The sequence below is a fragment of the Polypterus senegalus genome, chromosome 11 (genome assembly GCF_016835505.1).
Source record: "Polypterus senegalus isolate Bchr_013 chromosome 11, ASM1683550v1, whole genome shotgun sequence".
NCBI lineage: Eukaryota > Metazoa > Chordata > Cladistia > Polypteriformes > Polypteridae > Polypterus > Polypterus senegalus.
Window position 1 is genome coordinate 68,343,342 of NC_053164.1, and position 18,882 is coordinate 68,362,223.

The 18,882-nt window shown below is 39.1% G+C and overlaps 1 protein-coding gene across 1 annotated transcript in view; it reads left to right on the forward strand.

Moving 5' to 3' along the window:
* The first annotated feature begins 9,277 nt into the window (after positions 1 to 9,277).
* LOC120539128 (neurogenic locus notch homolog protein 1-like) overlaps positions 9,278 to 18,882 on the forward strand; it is a 68,313-nt gene continuing 58,708 nt past the window's right edge. Inside the window, exon 1 of the mRNA XM_039768922.1 lies at positions 9,278 to 9,459. Coding sequence (XP_039624856.1) covers positions 9,396 to 9,459 — 64 coding nt within the window. The 5' untranslated portion in view covers positions 9,278 to 9,395. The remainder of the gene's footprint in view (positions 9,460 to 18,882) is intronic.

Here is an 18,882-nt window from a genome sequence, read left to right on the forward strand (position 1 = left end):
GATAAAGGCTGGCAGACATGGCTGTTCATGGTGAAAGTGGGATGCAGAGGATTCCCAGTCCAGTCGGTGTAGATTCTTCTGTCAGCATTATGACCTAGGGGGCAGAAAGAAGAATATCAGTTTAAAGGCTGGGGGATGCAGCAGAAAAGGGCTTCTTGTTGGTTAAGGTTAAGGAGACAGGAGGCATGGTGGACGCCAGAAGCTGATGGGCAGTGATTTGGTGTGGTGGTTGAAGGTTGAAACATCTGAGGAAAGCTGCATACTGCCTGATGATATCAGCTTCTGGCCAAGGTAGCAGTCATCAAAACACGAGTGTGGATGAGTGCAATAGACGGTATATTTGAAAGCACATCATTCACATACAAGGAGTTTATATAATCGCAGATCACCAAAATCCTTGATCACCAGTGCCCAACAATTACAAAGAGTTGCAATTTGCATTAGAGTGTGATGTGCATAAATTACTGGGTTTTGTTTTACATTTACTTTTGGGGCTTATTCTACATAACCTGGGTATTGCCTTAGAATCCCGAGCTGTGGACATCAGTGAGAGTGTCAACTCCAGCAAAGTAAAAGATGTCACCGATATTCACATCATACCATACCATTCAGGGAGTATCCTTTAACTTTGCATGATTGTTAACTGCATTCTTTTGACTCTTCTGCAGTTTAAACAACTTTAAAGTGGAAACCTGTCTGACATGTGATACTGGTGCCAAACAAAATACAGGAGTGTCAAAATTATAAACATTGATATTGGATCACTTACACATTGCCATAAATACAAATACAGAAGTGGAAAAATAATCAGGTAGGGAAATCATGGCAGTGTTGCTTTTATGTTCTTTCAGCAGCAGGTGATCAGGACCCCTTGAGAGAGATTTATAGATTATTATTCAAATTATATAGATTATTTAGAGATTTATAGAGATGCCTCAATACAGGAGAAAAACAAGCCTAACATGAACACACTGGATAGCACTGCAGGTCTAGTAGCACAGGATGGCAACTTTTACTCACTTTCAACGGCAGAATGCAGACTAGGAAAATACCTGTTTGTGTAATGATCACGTAAAGATATCAAAATAGACATACATTATCGAAACTTTCATCAGTCATGACCAAATGCATATGCGATAGATGTTAAACCGATAGCTTATCTGCCTGCTGCAGCCACACTTAAAACAAACATCTCCTCTTTTGTCCTGGAGTGACTGGTGCGCTGTCAAAAGCCAATTCTAACTTTGCACAGTGTGCAGCCAGGATAGGCCTCATACCCCAATAACCATATAATAAATATGCAGATTTGAGGATGGATGGACAATCTACCTTTAATTGTGTAACCCTCACAACAAAATGATCACAAATTGAATACTTTTATTTACCAAGTATAAGAGATGGCTGGACACAGCATAGATGAACTCAGGCTTTGGAAGGTGACCTGAAGCGACTTGAATAACTGGCATTTAAAAAAAGTGTTCAAGTGCACTAGAGGAAATTTTAGTAAATGTAAGATGATGCATATGTGGCATAAAAGCAGAGATTATTTTTGTATAAAATGTAACAAATTAATTTTGCAGCTAGGATTTTTGCTTCATAGTTTCAGGAACTTGATTCAGTCCCTGGTTTGCTGTGATATCTAAATGTTTTTTGCATGAACTTACTCCATGGACTCCGGTCACCTTTTTCACTGCATACTAGTAACTTAATTATCATGTCATATTGTCCAGTCAGAGTGAGTGTGTTTATGATGGCCTGGCATTATATCTAAGGTTGTTTTCTTGGACACTTTACTGTTAGGATATAGTCTAGCCCACTGTGTTCCTACATTGTACATTCAGAAAATGAATGAATGATATTTTATTTGTATTATGCAGCACCCCAGGCTTTTAAAGGAAAATGAGTACAATAAATATACAAGGAATTAAACTGAATAAGCAGACCCAACTCACTGTTTAGGCTAGTAATTGTATCACATCATTTTTAAAAGTCAATGGTACTAGGTTGTTGTACTGTGTTAGCCATTATGAATGTAGAGAAAAGCCAAGCAAAATGACACCTTTTATTGGCTAACTAAAAAGATTACAATATGCAAGCTTTCGAGGCAACTCAGGCCCCTTCTTCAGGCAAGATGTAATACAGAAACTAAAGTTTCCTGTGTTTATATCCACACACTAGGACAAGAAAAAACAATGGTAAATTTTTGAATGAAAACCCTTAAATGTAAAAAATTAATAGGTTCATTCAGGCTAAGATTAATTTAACAGGAGATAGAAGAGCAATGTATGGTCAAGATCTTTAGATAAGATAACTGTCCAACAAAGTCCTTTGAAGTTTGTGATGAGTTTTTCAAAACAATGCAGATCTGTAGTCAGGTTGTCTGTGTCAGTCTGAGAGATGCAAACAGTCTTCATACCTGGCTATAAAACTCTTGTCTCTGTTCAAGCCATGCTGTAATGTATTAAATTTTAACATGGGTTTAACTTCCCATTCTTTTCTCTCTTGCTGCGTTTTGAAGTTGCCCATAAGCACTGTGACTTTAAAGTCCCTCTCACAGTGTCCATGGCTGTTGAAGTGGGCCGCTATAGGAACATCTGTGTTGCCATGTTTAATGTGGAATCTGTGTAAATTCATTCTCTGGCGGAGTGTTTGTCCAGTTTCTCCAACATAGAGTGTAGCGTCAGGACATTTCATGCAGAGAATTAGGTAGACCACATTAGATGATCTTCAGGAAAATGATCCCTTTATGTGATGTTCAAGTCGGGAGTTTGGTATAATTATACGGTCTGTATTGTAGATGTGGGCACAATTTTACATCTTTTCTGTAGACAGGGAGATGTGCCATTTTCTGTTGGTTCATTTAGGGAGCTTCGGACAATTAGTTACTGAAGGTTTGGTGGTTATCTGTATGCCAGGAGGGAGGTTCAGGAAATACATTTTTTAGTGTTTGGTCGTTGTTTAGTATTGGCTGAAGTTCTTTTATAGTTTTTCGAAGTGTTTCAAGATGTGGGTTGTAGGTGACAACAAGGGGGATGCGGTTCTTGTTGTCTTTGTTTTTATATTCCAGAAGGTTCTCTCTGGGTATGGCAGTAGCTCTTCGTATTTGAGTGTCTGTTGTTTTGGGGGTATAACCTTGTTTGATGAACTCTTGTCTGAGCTCCTGCAGTTGTTGATCCCGGTCTGTCGGGTCTGAGCAAATACGATTGAACCGTATTGCTTGGCTAAAAATAATGGAGCGCCTTATATGCTTGGGGTGAAAGCTATCACTTCTTAGGTAGGTCCGTCTGTCTGTTGGTTTGTGAAAAACAGAAGTTACAAGGGTGTTGTTTTTCAGTTGAACTGTGGTGTCAAGGAAGCTGACTTCTGTTTCTGAGTAATTCAGCTTCAGCTTTATGTTGGGGTGAAAAGAATTGTATTCATTATGAAAATGGAGGAGGTCCTTCTCACTGGCAGTCCAGATTAGGAAGATGTCATCTATGTAACGGAGATATAACATTGGTTTTAAGATGCACATTGACATGAAATCTTCCTCCAATTTTGCCATAAATAGGTTTGCATAGTGAGGTGCAAACCGACAGCCCATTGCAGTCCCCATTTGTTGCAAGTAGCAATCTTGTCCAAAAGAGAATAAATTGTGTGTCAGAGTGAACTTTATCATTTCTATTACTGACTTTGTGGGTAAATCATGTTGTCCGAGGTACGTTTCACATGCCAGTATGCCATCATCATGGGGGATGTTATGAAAGTGTTGTAGTAGAGCATTGTGTTTGATTTCTTTTATTGTTGCAGATTATGTAAAAATTATTTTCTGTCATTTCTGGGCAGAAGAAGGATAAGGAAATTGCATCAGGTGTACTGTAGATGTCTTGAAATGTGTGTTTGAAAAATGTTTTTATGACTTCAAAAGCAAATGGCTAAAGGGTAAATTCCAGGAAAGAAAAATCTTTGCCAAGAGAGCTATTAACATGGAAGTTGATGGGATGGATTTTTTTAAGGACAATTTGTCTTAAAGGTCAAAAGAGGAAGAATTAACTAGTGGTCAGTGACTTTTTCTAAAACTTTCTCATGAGTATCAGCATCTTTTTTTCCCCCACTAGCATTTATCTGCTGTAATCATCCCATCATTGTAGAATCTGATCAGACCATGAACTGGAAACTGCTGTCTGGCAGTTAACGTTAACTTCTGTCACTGTGATGCCTGGGTTGCCCCCAGCAGGCATCACTTCTGAGTCATTGATAGTCATGAAACCAAGATGGACTGGACAATGATGACAGATAACAACAAAAGGTTGGTGCAAACAGTGTGCATGGTGCTTTATTTCCAATCAAGTGTTCTGATACAAACTACATTGCTGTCACAATCAATAAATGAATAAATAATCCATGCATGGTAAAATCAATACAGCTATGGAGATTAAAACCAGCAATAAATAAGTTCTTTCAACCATTAAAATCCAATAATAAAATTGGGTTTCCATTTCTTGTATTTCCTGCCAGGCCAGGGCATCTTTCTTCCTCTGTCTCCTCAGTTCACCCACCCAACAGCTGTGCCTCTTCTTTCTGGGTCTCAACCCCACCACCATACTTCAGTGTCCACCAGGACACTCAGAGCCGGACCTCCATTATCCTGCCACTTATCCATTAGTCCAGCAGGACCCTCTACTCTAGACTGTTACGGGGGAGTAACACACCCTTGGAGCACCATTCCTCTTGGGGCCACCAGCAGCTCTGCCTTCTCACCACTGCACTGACTCACACTCCAGATTCTGCCTTTTTTGGCTCTTGGTTTCTTTTGCTCTCCCCCTAACTCTGACTCAGCTCCTGTCTGTGGGTGCAGTGTCTTGATTACGACCTGTGGAAAGTCAGTGAGGAAACTGCAGCCAACTGTGCACTTAGGTACAAGCAGGATCATCCCACTCTCTCCATTTAACACTCCAGGGCCTCATGATCACACACAACCACAAGGCCTGAGCTGCACGATTTTTTATTTCAAAACTCACACACTGTCACAGAACCCCAACATGCATCACCACAGTCATCTGTTGTAAATCTGCAAAAACCTTTTTACTTTGTTCAAAGACAAAAATATGAAACAGAAATGGAGAAAAGTGAAGTGATGTAACATCACTTCTCCAAAATGAAAAGAGTGTCTGTTACTTCTAATGCGTCTAATGCTATGTTATGTCTCAGCAGGTAAATTATCTCAGGTTTTCATGTATGTTGATCATTTCTAGATTACTGGTTGTGTTTGCATTCTACCTGCCTGTCAGTTAGAGCTTTTCATCTGCACAAGTGGACAGCAGTGTGTCCATCCCTCAATCTCTCCTCACTTATTTTCAGTCCTCCTGTCTAACGTTCCCCTGCCATCCTGGACTCTCTAACTTTCTTGTTTCTTTTCTTTGACATGTCTCCTGGGGTGTACATTTCTGGTTCCTTCTTTAAAAATAAAACAATGTTTGCTTTAAGGCACCATGAGCATGCAACCTTTCTTTTTTGGTGATTCTCCCTCTGCTCCCAGAACATTCAGCGTAAGAAGCTACTGCAAGCTGTGACGTAACAGTGTGTTTCTAACAAGTGCATAGCCCACTGAGCAGATACATTGAAATTCAGAATGAAATGAATTGAATTTGTATTGTGTACATCTAGCATCTGAAAACACAAACATTGATGCGATGTGTACAAGTGCTCTTAACTAATGTTCACTTATGTTCTGTATCCTCAGGAAATGATGCTTACGGCAGTGCTGACATTTAAAAGGAGATAAATGAGCAATCAGACCCACCCTTGTCTTTCACTTCCAAGGACAGTGCTTTAAATAGTCATCAGGAAGCTCTTCTCCCAGTAAACAAAGTTGTTGTCTTTTCAGGGTCTTGGTGATCAGAAGCTGCTTTTCTTTAATGCTCTGGAAAAGAATTAAGAAAACTGCAAGGATCACAGACATTGGAGAGAAACAATGACCATTTTTATCCAGCCTTTCTCACATTAGGGGTGTCCTCTATGTTCGTATTTTAAGATATTTTACAAAAAACAATAGCATTCAATTTCTCAGTTGATTTCAATTTATTTATAGGTAGCATTCTTCACTCTAGAGTGGCGCTAATACAATTACAAAGGATGCGATTATGAAAACAGTCATATAGATAAGCACAAATATCTAGTTAAATAAACAGTAATACAGATAACGTACACTTTGGTCTGATAAGAGATATGACCAGCAGGCAACAGAAACGATGACAGCAAAAACATCACTTATTAGTATTCCTGGAAGAAATAAATGGTTTGTGGCAGAAGTTATTACTGCTCAGCTAGGGCCTACCACAGTATAATACTGACTGACTCAAAGCCATGCTGACGAACAGCTTTATTGGTTTCCAGGGGACTGTGCTGGGCAGTTGGAAAAGAAAGAAAGATAGATAGATAGATAGATAGATAGATAGATAGATAGATAGATAGATAGATAGATAGATAGATAGATAGATAGATAGATAGATAGATAGATAGATAGATAGATAGATACTTCATTAATCCCAAGGGGAAATTCACATACTCCAGCAGCAGCATGATAAAGCAATGATAAAGAACAATATTAAATTATAAAGTGTGTGACAGATTGGGGGCGCTCTCTTCCCCCTTGAACCCCTGTCCACGACTCCAAACACTAGGTAAAAGTCCAATAATCGACTTTATTTAATTGCCACAGTGCACAAAGCACACTCTCCTCCACAATACTCATATAAACAAACACAATTACACAATAAATCAATCCTCCACTCCCAGACGCGTTGCCACCCTACCACCCAGCTCAACTCGCCGTCTGGGAGCTCCCACAGTCCTTTTATATCTCCTGACCCGGAAGTGTTCCTAATCCCCAGTCCATGTGACTCTCAATCACTTCCGGGTCAGGTACAAGTTCTTTTCTTCATCCCGGAAGCACGTCATTCCTTCTGTCCACGTGTGCTTCCGGGGCGTAGGGAAAATACTCGTTATTCCTCCCTGCAGCATCCCCTAGTGGCCCCCACGGTATCCAGCAGGGCTGCATATAAAAACTACATTGTCCATGATGCCCTGCTGGTCTTCTGGGGACCTCCATACTGCAAGGAGGGCTCCACCTGGCGGCTTGGGGGTATTGGCCGGGATAAACGGCCAGCCATCCATCACATGTGATAACAATGAAGGTATAACAGGCACAATAATTTTGAATAATATTAACAATTGAAGAGTCACATAGTGTGGGGGAGGAACGATCTCCTCAGTCTGTCAGTGGAGCGGGACGGTGACAGCAGTCTGTCGCTGAAGCTGCTCCTCTGTCTGGAGGTGATCCTGTTCAGTGGATGCAGTGGATTCTCCACGATTGACAGGAGCCTGCTCAGCGCCCATCGCTCTGCCACGGATGACAAACTGTCCAGCTCTGTGCCTACAATAGAGCCTGCCTTCCTCACAAGTTTACGCAGGTGAGAGACGTCCCTCTTCTTTATGCTGCCTCCCCAGCACACCACCGCGTAGAAGAGGGCGCTCGCCACAACCGTCTGATAGAACATCTGCAGCATCTTATTGCAAATGTTGAAAAGAAGTCTGTTAAAGGTACTGTGTTTAATAAAAACATTTATTGTGAACCTGGGACTGTGCAGTTGTGTCAGGGGTCTAGGGTGCTGCTACTCACCCTAGAGGTCACAAAATAAATAGCATGCAGAAAATGTGTCATTGGTAGGCATATATGCATGCAAATAAATGTACAGATACATGAATGTCAATATCTATCAATATGGCAATAATAACAAATCCTTTAATGAGAAGATAATAAACATGGAGCATCAGAAAACAGTAAATCAGACAAACTGCCTCCATACATGCAATAGAAAACTATTTAGAGTTAAGAATCATTAAATGCTTTCTATTAAATCAGTTTTTTTAACGATGTATACTTTCTAGTGTCACACACGTGCGATTAGGTGGCAGTCAACGGACCTGACAGAGCGCGAAAAGACGCAGGATGGGAGTACAGGACAGCATATTAATGCCTTTCTCTCTTCCTTACCAGAAAACCCACAGATCCAAAGTCTGAATGTACGTAAATGGATTTTTTGAAGACAACCTCCCGACAACAAAGCCTAACGCACTTTCGCGCCAACTTACCGTCCTCCCTTGATGACTTCATTTCCGGTCCCTCACTGATGATGACGTCAACCCCGTCCCACTCTGTTTACGTCACCCTCATTTCCTCTGTATCTATAATATTTCCAGTTCTCATTCCATAAAACCTCCCCCTGTCAACTATTCATTGTCTTTGTGCAGTTCCTATGTAATTGACCTGTGGTTCAGCGCTGCCTGAGCTTCACACAGCATACGGGGACGGTTCATCAACCCATAAGCTGTTCTTTTGTGTTTTCTGTGCTTCACACTAGGATATATCTGTGTAAGCCTTGGTGCTTTGGGAAAGTTCAAACCTAAAACTGCTAGATTATTAAATAATAAAAAGGTTGGTACCTATATATCCATTAGCCTTGACCTCTAAACATCTTTCTTGATTCTACATTTTATTTTTTGTTTTTTTGAAGTTTTGAATTTAAAAGTACAGGAAACATTCAATTATTTCAAATGTTGGACTTTTTTATGGAACATACACGAAAAGCATTTGCACAGTTGTATAAGTCATTTGACAGAATGGGAATCCATATAGCATGGTATGGTGGTGCAGTGGTGGCACTACTGCATCATGACAAGGAGATGACACCTACGGTGCTCCCTGTGTGAAGTTTTCATGTGCTCCTCATGTCCATGTGGCTTTCCTTTCATAGACAGGCAGGTTAGGTGAACTGGCATTGCTATGTCCGTGTGTGTATTTCACCGTGTGATGGACTGCCACCCTATACAGATGTTGTTCCTACCTTGTGCTTAATGACTGCAGGGACAGGCTCCATCTGCCCCACACCTCTGCCCTGTATTAGCTGCTTGGGAAAATTGATGGATGGACTCAGTATAGAACTAAAACAGAGTTTTGTCAACAGAATATATATTTTTGCTAGCTTTAAAAAAATAATTTATTGACCACAACTGTTTACTACAGAAAGTTGAGCATGACTCACGCGCCCCTCATTAGAGTAAGAGTTCCAAGTCTTGTGTAGTACAAATGGTTTGCTTTTACCCTTCCCCTCTTTTTTTTTGCTGTTTTGATTCATGGCCTGTTCCCTGTTCTCAGATTCTTTCCAGCACTCAGACCCTGCCCTGTGTTTGTGTCAAATACACACACACACTCCCTCTGAGAGGAAGTGTTTCCAATCTCCGGTTTCAGCTTAAAGCTCAGTGAAATCCGTTACTTTGTAAACTGAAAGAAGACCTGTTTGGAAAGCTTGGAAGTTTTTCCTCCCCTGAGACAAGGGGCTTCGATCTCAGGTGCAATGTCATTTCTTCCAAGGGTTTTGTGTCTGCTTCTGCTTCAGTTCTTGGTGCCCACTGCTCAAGGTAAGTGACCGGATACTCTTACCGAGGTTGTCCAAGGATCCATTTAATTTAATGCCAGAGTGACTGATAGGAATTTTAGAGAAGTACGAGAAAAAAAAGTTACGTGAATGACATTGGTTTATTAAGTATTGTCAAAATATTTCTGCTTAAATATCAATTGCTCAAGCAAAGAAAGCATTGGACAAAGTGTGCAACCATCATTTAGACTTGTGGCTTGTTGTTTCTGTAATAATAACGGTATGTTAGTTGCGCATTTAGTTTCTTTGGATTGCTGTGTTGACTTACTTGTTTTGGGCATAGATAAAAGCTTTCAAACTACCTTGAAAATAGTAATCAATAAGTCAATCTCTACTTATAACAGTTATGTGATAGAAAAAGCTATAAAGTTCAAGTACAGAAAATGTTATGGGCTCACATGCTAAAACAGTTAGGCACAGGGTGAAACTGATGAAATACATTTTTTGGGGTCACAATTTGTAGTAAGACAAACACTTGAACCTGCCACCCAGTGGGCTTCATCATCATAATCAGAAGACTGCCTACTATGACATTTCTGTTATCAAAACACACACGTGTTTAAATGTTACACTAATGTTTTTTAAATCACTTTCTTCACAGTTTGTCATATGTTTTATGGTTGTGCTCTACACAATTTGAAAACTTATTCTGTGTGCATGCAATATGTGATCAACAAAAAATCTCTTTAGGCTACCTTCAGTGTTCCAATGATGCGTTTAAAGGTTTATATTCCTAGTGGAATGTTTGACATTACTAATTACTTGAGCTGAAGTTTTAAAATGATCACTTATTGTGAGGCTTGTCAAGGAGATGTTTTATGTATTAATGACACAAACGGTTTATAGGATATAGGTGGGTACTCTAGAACACTGTTTGCCATGTTCAGTCCTGGAGCCTCACTGTAGCTACAGGCTTTCATTCTAACCAGTTTAAGAAACAAACAGTTTAGTCTTAATTACTTCTAAGTGATCTAATTGCTAATTAGTTTTTTTTTTCTCTTATTTTATATTCAGAGATATGTGCTAGTATATTTGAGACTAAACAAAATTCAGAGATTTCACAAATCAGTGGGTCACTCTTATGTCTTATCAGTCTTATTGTTTAGCTTGCTTTCATTCTGCATTCAGGAAATGCTCCAGGATGATATTTGCATTATGGTGGATGGTTGGGCGCTTTCCCGGCCTGGACGCCCTGGTTATGGAAGGACCAGGGGAGAGAGTACTTCCAGAACTGCTCCTGTCCTGGACCGACAGAGGGCAGCCCCCTTGGTTTCTAGCAGGGCCACGGCTCATGAACATAGAATCTCAACCCCTTTGGGGCTCATGGCCACCACCAGGGGGCATATGGACATTTGCACACCCGGAAGTGCTGCCAGAAGAAGCTCATTGGGCACCTAGGGTCTTTCCTGGTGCCCTATAAAAAGGGGCCCAGTCGCCAGTATCCAATGGTCAGAGTCGGGAAGGAAGAGGACAAACCCTGTTGTGAAGGACTGAAGGCGAAGGGACTGTGTTGGCCTGTCTGTGTCGGGGTTAGGGTGGCTGTACCCGCCCAGGCATCACAACGTATAGAGGAAGTTCAGAAGTGTGGTTTCTCTGTCATAGTTTTGAACACTTAATTTTTATTATTATTTCAATTCACCTGTGGAGTTTGCTTCTTAAATTGTATCCAAATACTGATATTTGGTGATAAGCATTGCAGACACGGGTGCAAATTACACTGAATGTTAAAGCAGAGCCACTACTTCAAAGTTACATTCATTTGTGTGCTAATTAGTAATAAAAAGCTTAACTAAGTGGTCCTCACGTTCAATTCTGCAGACCACTGTAACTGTATGTGTTCATCCCAACCATCTCCTTTTGTTAGCTGGAGTCCTGTCTTTATCAGACAAGCTGTTATTTCCCAGTTTCTGCCTTTTTTTGTGTCAATCCAGAAATTACAAACTGGGTTTGCTAAATTTTTACAAGAATGTAGCAAAAATGTGTGTGTTTGACATAAATTGTTCTTTTTCTTGCTTTTTTAGATTTTGCTGTTTTTATTTTCTGGTTATTTAAGCTTTTTCTTATTAATTCACTCACAAGACATTTTTTTACTGAAGTATTCAGTGTCATTTGTGCCCGTGTCTGTACCTCTCATCACTAATCATCAGTATTTGAATACAATAAAGGGAACACACTCTACAGAAAAGGTGAATTTAAAAGAATATGGTAAAAGAAAGTTAACATTCAAAGATATGGCAAAATGCAATTTTTTAATTTTGTATACATGTAAATACTGTCACATATTTCTGAATGCAACATAAGAGAAGAAAAATACTAATTAAACAATCAGATCATTTAAAAGTAAGACTGCACCATTCATTTGTGAAACTGGTTGGAATGAAAACCCACAGTGACAATGGACTAAACTTGGGGATCTCTGCTTTAGAAGATTACATAAGAACATTAAAAAATGTGACAAATGACAGAAGACCATTCAGACCATCAAGCCGGCTTGTTTAGCTAATAGATTCGCTGTCCCAAAATCTCATCCAGATTACATCTTAAAATTTGTGAAGGTTTCTGCTTCAACTCCATGTCTCTGTAGAATGTTCCAGAGCCCAACAACTCTTTGTGTAAAGAAGTGCCACCGAGCTTCAGTCCTAAATGCACTTCACCTTAATTTCAACTGATGTCCTCGAGAACGTGATTCACCTTAAGCTGAAAGAATGTTGCTGGATCAACTTTATCAATGCCTTTTAGGATTTTGAAGATCTGGGTTAGTCTCCTCTTCTCAAGACTAAACAGATTTGATTCTCTGAGTCTGTCAGCGTAGGATGTGTCCTTAAGTCCCAGGATGCACCTGGTTGTTGTCCTCTGCATAGTTTCAAATGCTGCTGTGTTTTTCTTGTAGAGTGGTAACCAGAACTGCACACAATACTTCAAATGTGGTCTTAATACTGCATTATATAGTATTAGCATAACGTTGCTTGACTTACATTGAACAGTTTTATGATATAACCTAACATTTTATTTGCATTTTTAATTGCTTCAGTGCATTACTTAGTCGATAAAAATCTTGTGTCAATATAAACCCCCTAAATCCTTTCACAGGTTGCTTCCTGTATGACAGGGTCTCCCACTTTGTATTTATAATTGATGTTCCTTTTGCCCACATGTAGCATTTTGTACTTTTCTACATTAGACTGCATTTTCTGAGTGTTCAGCCAGTTTTGAAGCATGTCCAGGTCTTTCTGAATTCTTTTTGCTGTCTCCTCGGTTTCTGCCATCCCTCCAATTTCAGTGTCATCTGCAAAACCACATGTTTACTAACTATACCAGAATCAATGTCATTAATATCAATATTACATTTATCCATCCATCCATTATCCAACCTGCTATATCCTAACTACAGGGTCACGGGGGTCTGCCGGAGCCAATCCCAGCCAACACAGGGCGCAAGGCAGGAAACAAACCCCGGGCAGGGTGCCAGCCCACCACAGGGCACACACACACCAAGCAACAATTTAGAATCGCCAATGCACCTAACCTGCATGTCTTTGGACTGTGAGAGGAATCCTACGCAGACACTTAGAGAACATGCAAACTCCACACAGGGAGGACCCAGGAAGCAAACCCAGGTCTCCTAAATGCAAGGCAGCAGCGCTACCCACTGTGCCACCATGCCACCCTATTACATTCATATTTTTATTTTTAATCAAACAAATAAAACAGTTAAATCCCACCTCTCTTTGAACATTTTAATATATTGGCATTCAAAAATTGTAATAGTTAAAGTTACATTTGAATTAGTGAACATAGTTACCATGTTTTGATTAAATATTGAAGAAACATAATTGCTGCTATTGTATATTTGCAGACTCACTTAATCAAGTCAGCACACAGGACTGGGGCACATTACAATCATTAACATAGAATTTTTACTGGTCTGAAGTGAGTTTCTCAGACACACACCATAAGTCAAAGGTGGGGACGGACCCTGCGACCTTGTGGTTCCAATCCAAGTGTCTTTATCAATGCGCCATACTGCCTCAGGTTCTCGTTACAATGAATCATTCTCTAAATAGCTGAATTGATACCACCAGCTGGTTGAAAGCTGTCAAAAAAGAAAGAATAACTTGTTAAATTTAAAGCAATAAATGCTTTGATATGGCACCGTTCTTTGCAATTCCCTTCCCAAAAAAAAATTTCAGACATTATTAAGAAGAAAATACAATGTGAAATTTCATGTTCAGAGCTAAATGTCTACTGTAAGTCAGTAAATAGAATTTGAACTTGATCTGTAATACTTTAAAGTCACATTCACTAACCCACGATACAATGTAAAAGTTTTTAATCGTCAGCTTTATTTCATCTTGACACACTTGGATTTTCACATCTGTTGAATCCCTAAGTGTTAAAATCACAGCTCAATAATCAAGCACTGCAGTAATGATCTTGGCTATCATAATGTGAATATGCTTCCTCGAAGAGGTGGTCCGTTTCCGATTTCATCAACTTGTCACACTGCTAGGCCAAAGTCAGTTCTTCTTCTGATGGACAACCTCTGTAGAAGTCTTGGTGGTGTACTTGATTTGCGTTGTGTTTCAGTCATCACAAAGGCAACCAAACAAACTTTGAAAGCAAACATTTCAAAAGATGCAATAATCACGTACTAAGGTGTTGTACCGTGTTAGCCATTATGGATGCAATGAGAAATCAAGCAAAATGACACTTTTATCAGCTAACTAAAATAATTGCAATATGCAAGCTTTCGAGGTAACTCAGGCCTCTTCTTCAGACAAGATTTCAACAATATTTGTAATCCAAACATCGCCTGAAGAATCTTGCATATTGTAATCTTTCTATATAGCGAATAAAAGACACCATTTTGCTTGACTTCTCGCTAATGTCTTCAATTAAAATTTAAATTAATTCCCTTCAGTGTCCTGGCCCTGTATCAATAGCTGCTTGTCTACAGATCACACTTTGGTAACACAATTACTAACTCCTTTCATTTTCTGAACCTTTTTGCTCTATAACATGTTCAACTTAAGCTTACATTCTTACAGATAATGGTTCTGAAATGATGTGTGATTCCTTCAAGAGCCTTTGTTTGATAAAGAAGCGTTTCATTGTGGGAAGGGTGCTTTGCATATGAAGTTGGTTCTTTGGGCTTTGAAAGGCTTCCTAACATGTGGACACAAATAAATCTTTAAAGGGCTGGTAGGTTATCTAGCAGTAATCTAGATAAAGAAAACTTGAACTTTGTCTGTGTTATTGTGTGCAGCAAGAGTCCTTTTAAAATCAGGTACTTGGTCTATTCATGGAACCTGCAATCGGAAGATTTCACTACATAAAAGATGATTGTTCATGGCTCATGAGATTTAAAATGTTTCATTTAAGAATCAATTTTGTCACATGTGTTTCCCCTAAAATCCTTAAGAACTGGGGTTCTCAAACTCGGTCCTGGGGACCCACTGTGGCTGCAGGTTTTTGTTCCAACTACATTCATAATCAGTGACAACAACTGATAACACTACTTCTTCTTTTGGCTGCTCCCGTTAGGGGTTACCACAGTGGATCATCTTTTTCCATATCTTTCTGTCCTCTGCATCTTGTTCTGTTACACCCATCACCTGCATGTCCTCTCTCACCACATCCATAAACCTTCTCTTAGGCCTTTCTCTTCTGCTTTTCCCTGGCAGCTCTATCCTTAGCATCCTTCTCCCAATATACCCAGCATCTTTCCTCTGCACATGTCCAAACCAACACAATCTCATCTCTCTGACTTTGTTTCCCAACCAACCCTCTAATGTCCTCTTTTCTAATTCTGTCCATCCTCGTCACACACAATGTAAATCTTAACAACACCTGATAACAATGATCTCATTTAATTAGCTGGTATTATTTTTCTCTTATTCTACATTCAGAAAAGTACAGCAGCCTGATTTTTATGTTTATAAGACATTTAGAAATATTTCTGCTTTTGCTATAGATTTAAATGCTGATTTCATTATATTTTGCCCTTTCTCTGTGCAGTTTTTCCCCTTCGTTGTATCTTATTAATGACAATTAAAAATAAGCAGAGCAGACATGCTGGCAAACAGCACTGAATAATCAAAGGCTGCAATTACTTTAGTGTCAGACCCACAAATGAGTAAATAATGGATTGATTAAACAATTAAGAATGCCTGGAAAAGTAGATGAAAATATTGTTAAAAAGAGAAAAAAATAGATTATTCCCATATAACTACTTGTTTAGTTTTCTAATTTCTATATTGTTCCCAAAACACAGAACTTGGGAAATAACACATCACTTAATTAGCCCAGGAGTCCAATTAAAAACAGAAGCTGGTCAGAACAAAAACCTGCAGCCTCAGGGGGTCCCCAGGACGGAGTTTGGGAAGGAGTGCCTTAGAACAGGGGTGGGCAAAGTCATTCCTGGAGGGCCGCAGTGGCTGCAGGTTTTTGTTCCAACCCAGTTGCTTAATTAGAAAACAATCCTTGCCACTAATTACATTTCATGGCTTGTTAGTGCTTTAACTCTAGTTGTCAAGTTGTCAAGTCATTCTCATATCCTATATTTTTTTTTCTTTCTAAGGAAATATCCAAATACTTTGAAGTGTAAAACGGATGGGTAATTCTCAGTCTTTCACATTTTTCTCTTCTCTTTCCTTCCAAGTATTTAATTAAACCAAATAGTGCACGATAAATACACACAGGTGTAAAGGGTAACAAGCAAAAGGGATAACTGCTGGTTTTTTTAGTCATTTGCGCCTTATTGCTAATAAGGAGCAATTAAATACCAAGAATGCAGCTGTTTAAGACTTAAAAAAGGCAATAAGGGTTCAAAGTCTTAATGAGGGAGACAACTAAAATGAAGCAGAAGTGTTACTTGAGCAATAAGTGCTTCTTATTAAGCAATTGGGTTGGAACAAAAACCTGCAGCTACTGCGGCCCTCCAGGAATGACTTTGTCCACCCCTGCCTTAGAAGAAATAGCTTTAGACAACAAAGGAGACATGAGGTACAACTGAGGTAAATGGAGTGAAAATTGAGAATTTGGTTTGAAAAACATGCAATATTTTATGAGATCTCTTTCTAGTCTTGCTTTTAACTCATTTAATGCTTGATATTTGTTACTTATTGTTGGACTGATGCTTTTATCCAAGGTGAATTACAACATCTGAGATATTAACAGTTCTATTTCTTTTTTCCAATTGGAGTACAGGCAGATAAAGTGACTTGCTTGTGGTCACACAGTTACCAGGAACCGGATTTGAACCTGCAATCTCAGGGTTTGAGGTCTAAAGTCTTAGCCACTACACTACTCTGCTTGCCTTTGCTTCCAAACTGAGTATGATCTGATCAGAATTGAGGACTATAGTTTTGTAATCATAGTAAAATGTTTTATTACCACAAACAACTGTCTTTAAACTTCACCCTATAAGTTACTACTAAGCACACAATGCAAATACTTTCAGATTGCATAAAAATTTAAAGACCCTCTTTAGGAAATCTGAGCCCATTGTGTGACTTTGCTGAAACTCAGTAGACATTTGTGAGAACGCCGGGGTATTTTTTTCTCAGGACAGAAATCTGAGAAGCACAAGACAAAAGAAAATGTCTCTATTGTATTTCTTTCTGATGTCATTGTTGTTTAGGAGAAATAAGAAAGATATTAAGAAGTTCCTTTTTTTGATTTTTTTATTCCAATGAGCTGTTACAGATCTAAATAAATTAAAAAATCTTTCTGAAAATTTCTTATGGATTGTTCTTTTGGAAACCAAAAAAATGGTTCCTGTATGGCATCTCTTTGCAGAACCACTCTGGCACCTTTATTTTTAAGTGTGTAGTAGCCCTGGATAGTCACCGCTCCAACACAGGGCACACTCAGGCAAACACTCACACTCATACATTAGAAGTTAAAGCTGCCACAAAATCTAACATTTACATTTGTTGGATGTGGAGAAAAAGTGGGAAAAACAACAGAAGCATTAAAATACTGTAGCATTGCATAGTTCATTGAATATCTAGATTAAAAATCGGGTTCCTGAAGTTACATGTGAAAAATAGCATTAGGTCCTCCTTGTCGAAAAGTATGTGTGTCTTTCTAAAAAAAGGAAGAAATAAAATCCTATCCTGCTGTTTTGCAACAGTGCAGTCCAAACAGTCTTAACTCCAAGGACTGGATGCATTTGAATATTTGTGCAATACATGGATGTTGGGCACATTAGTAAGATCTAACAGCACTATAAACCTTCTTTCATTTATTTATTTATTAAATTTATTAAAAGCAAATAACATTCCATACATCCATCCATTATCCAACCCGCTATATCCTAACTACAGGGTCACGGGGGTCTGCCAGAGCCAATCCCAGCCAACACAGGGTGCAAGGGAGGAAACAAACCCCGGGCAGGGTGCCAGCCAACCGCAGACCATGTGATTATAAGTGAAGCATTTCTCTTTATTTGGGTGTCTGGAATACATTTACATTGTCAAACTCAATTAATTCATTTCAAGGTCACAGGGGACCAAAGCCTATCCTAGCAGCATTGATTATAGGCTGGAAACAGCCCTAGAAATGTGGTAGACCATTGCAAGGCATAAACACATAAGATAAGACATACAAGACAATTCAGAATCACAATTTAACTTAACTTACATGTTTTTGGGGATTTGAGAGAATTCCTGGAGTTCCCAGAAGAAAAACACACAAAAAGAAATAGAACATTCCATACAAGTAAGTCAAATTTTACAAAACTAAGTTCAGACCAACTGAACCTAAGAACAAACCTACTTTTAAAGTACAGCAGGTCAAGTGACATGATAAGTGATCTACAGCAAGTCCACTGGCATATGAACCTGATGGTTTCTGCAGTCTATCGAACTTCCAGGCCATGATGCAAACTGTCGGGGAAAAAATCCCATTTCCAGTTCACTTCAACACTCACACATAAAAAGGTTCTTTAGACTCCAGTAATATATAAACAGAAGACATTTTCTTTACAAATAAGCTTTTGGAGAACACCATACAAACAGTTTAGTCTTACATTATAGTCTCGGTTGTGCTAACAATCCTTTGTTAGACTTAGGATTTAGCTGAAAACATGTTAATCTAATATAAATAAGTCCTTACATGGGACATTAGACCCTCCTGTCTTAAGTTACACAGAGAGATACCCGATGCTTCCTTCTGAAGATCAGAGGCTAGTTTAAGAGACTGCATACTAGAATGATTTTATTTTACTTAAAGCAGTCAGACAAAAGGCAATATACTGTAAGTGGAAAGCTTAATGAAGCAAAAATGTTTTCTGCTACTCACCCTACAATTGAAGATCATCAGCAAGATTTAATCTGAAAGGTTACCAACAAGTGAAATCACAAAATATCGAATTCAGCATTAATCAAGTTTTACTTTTATA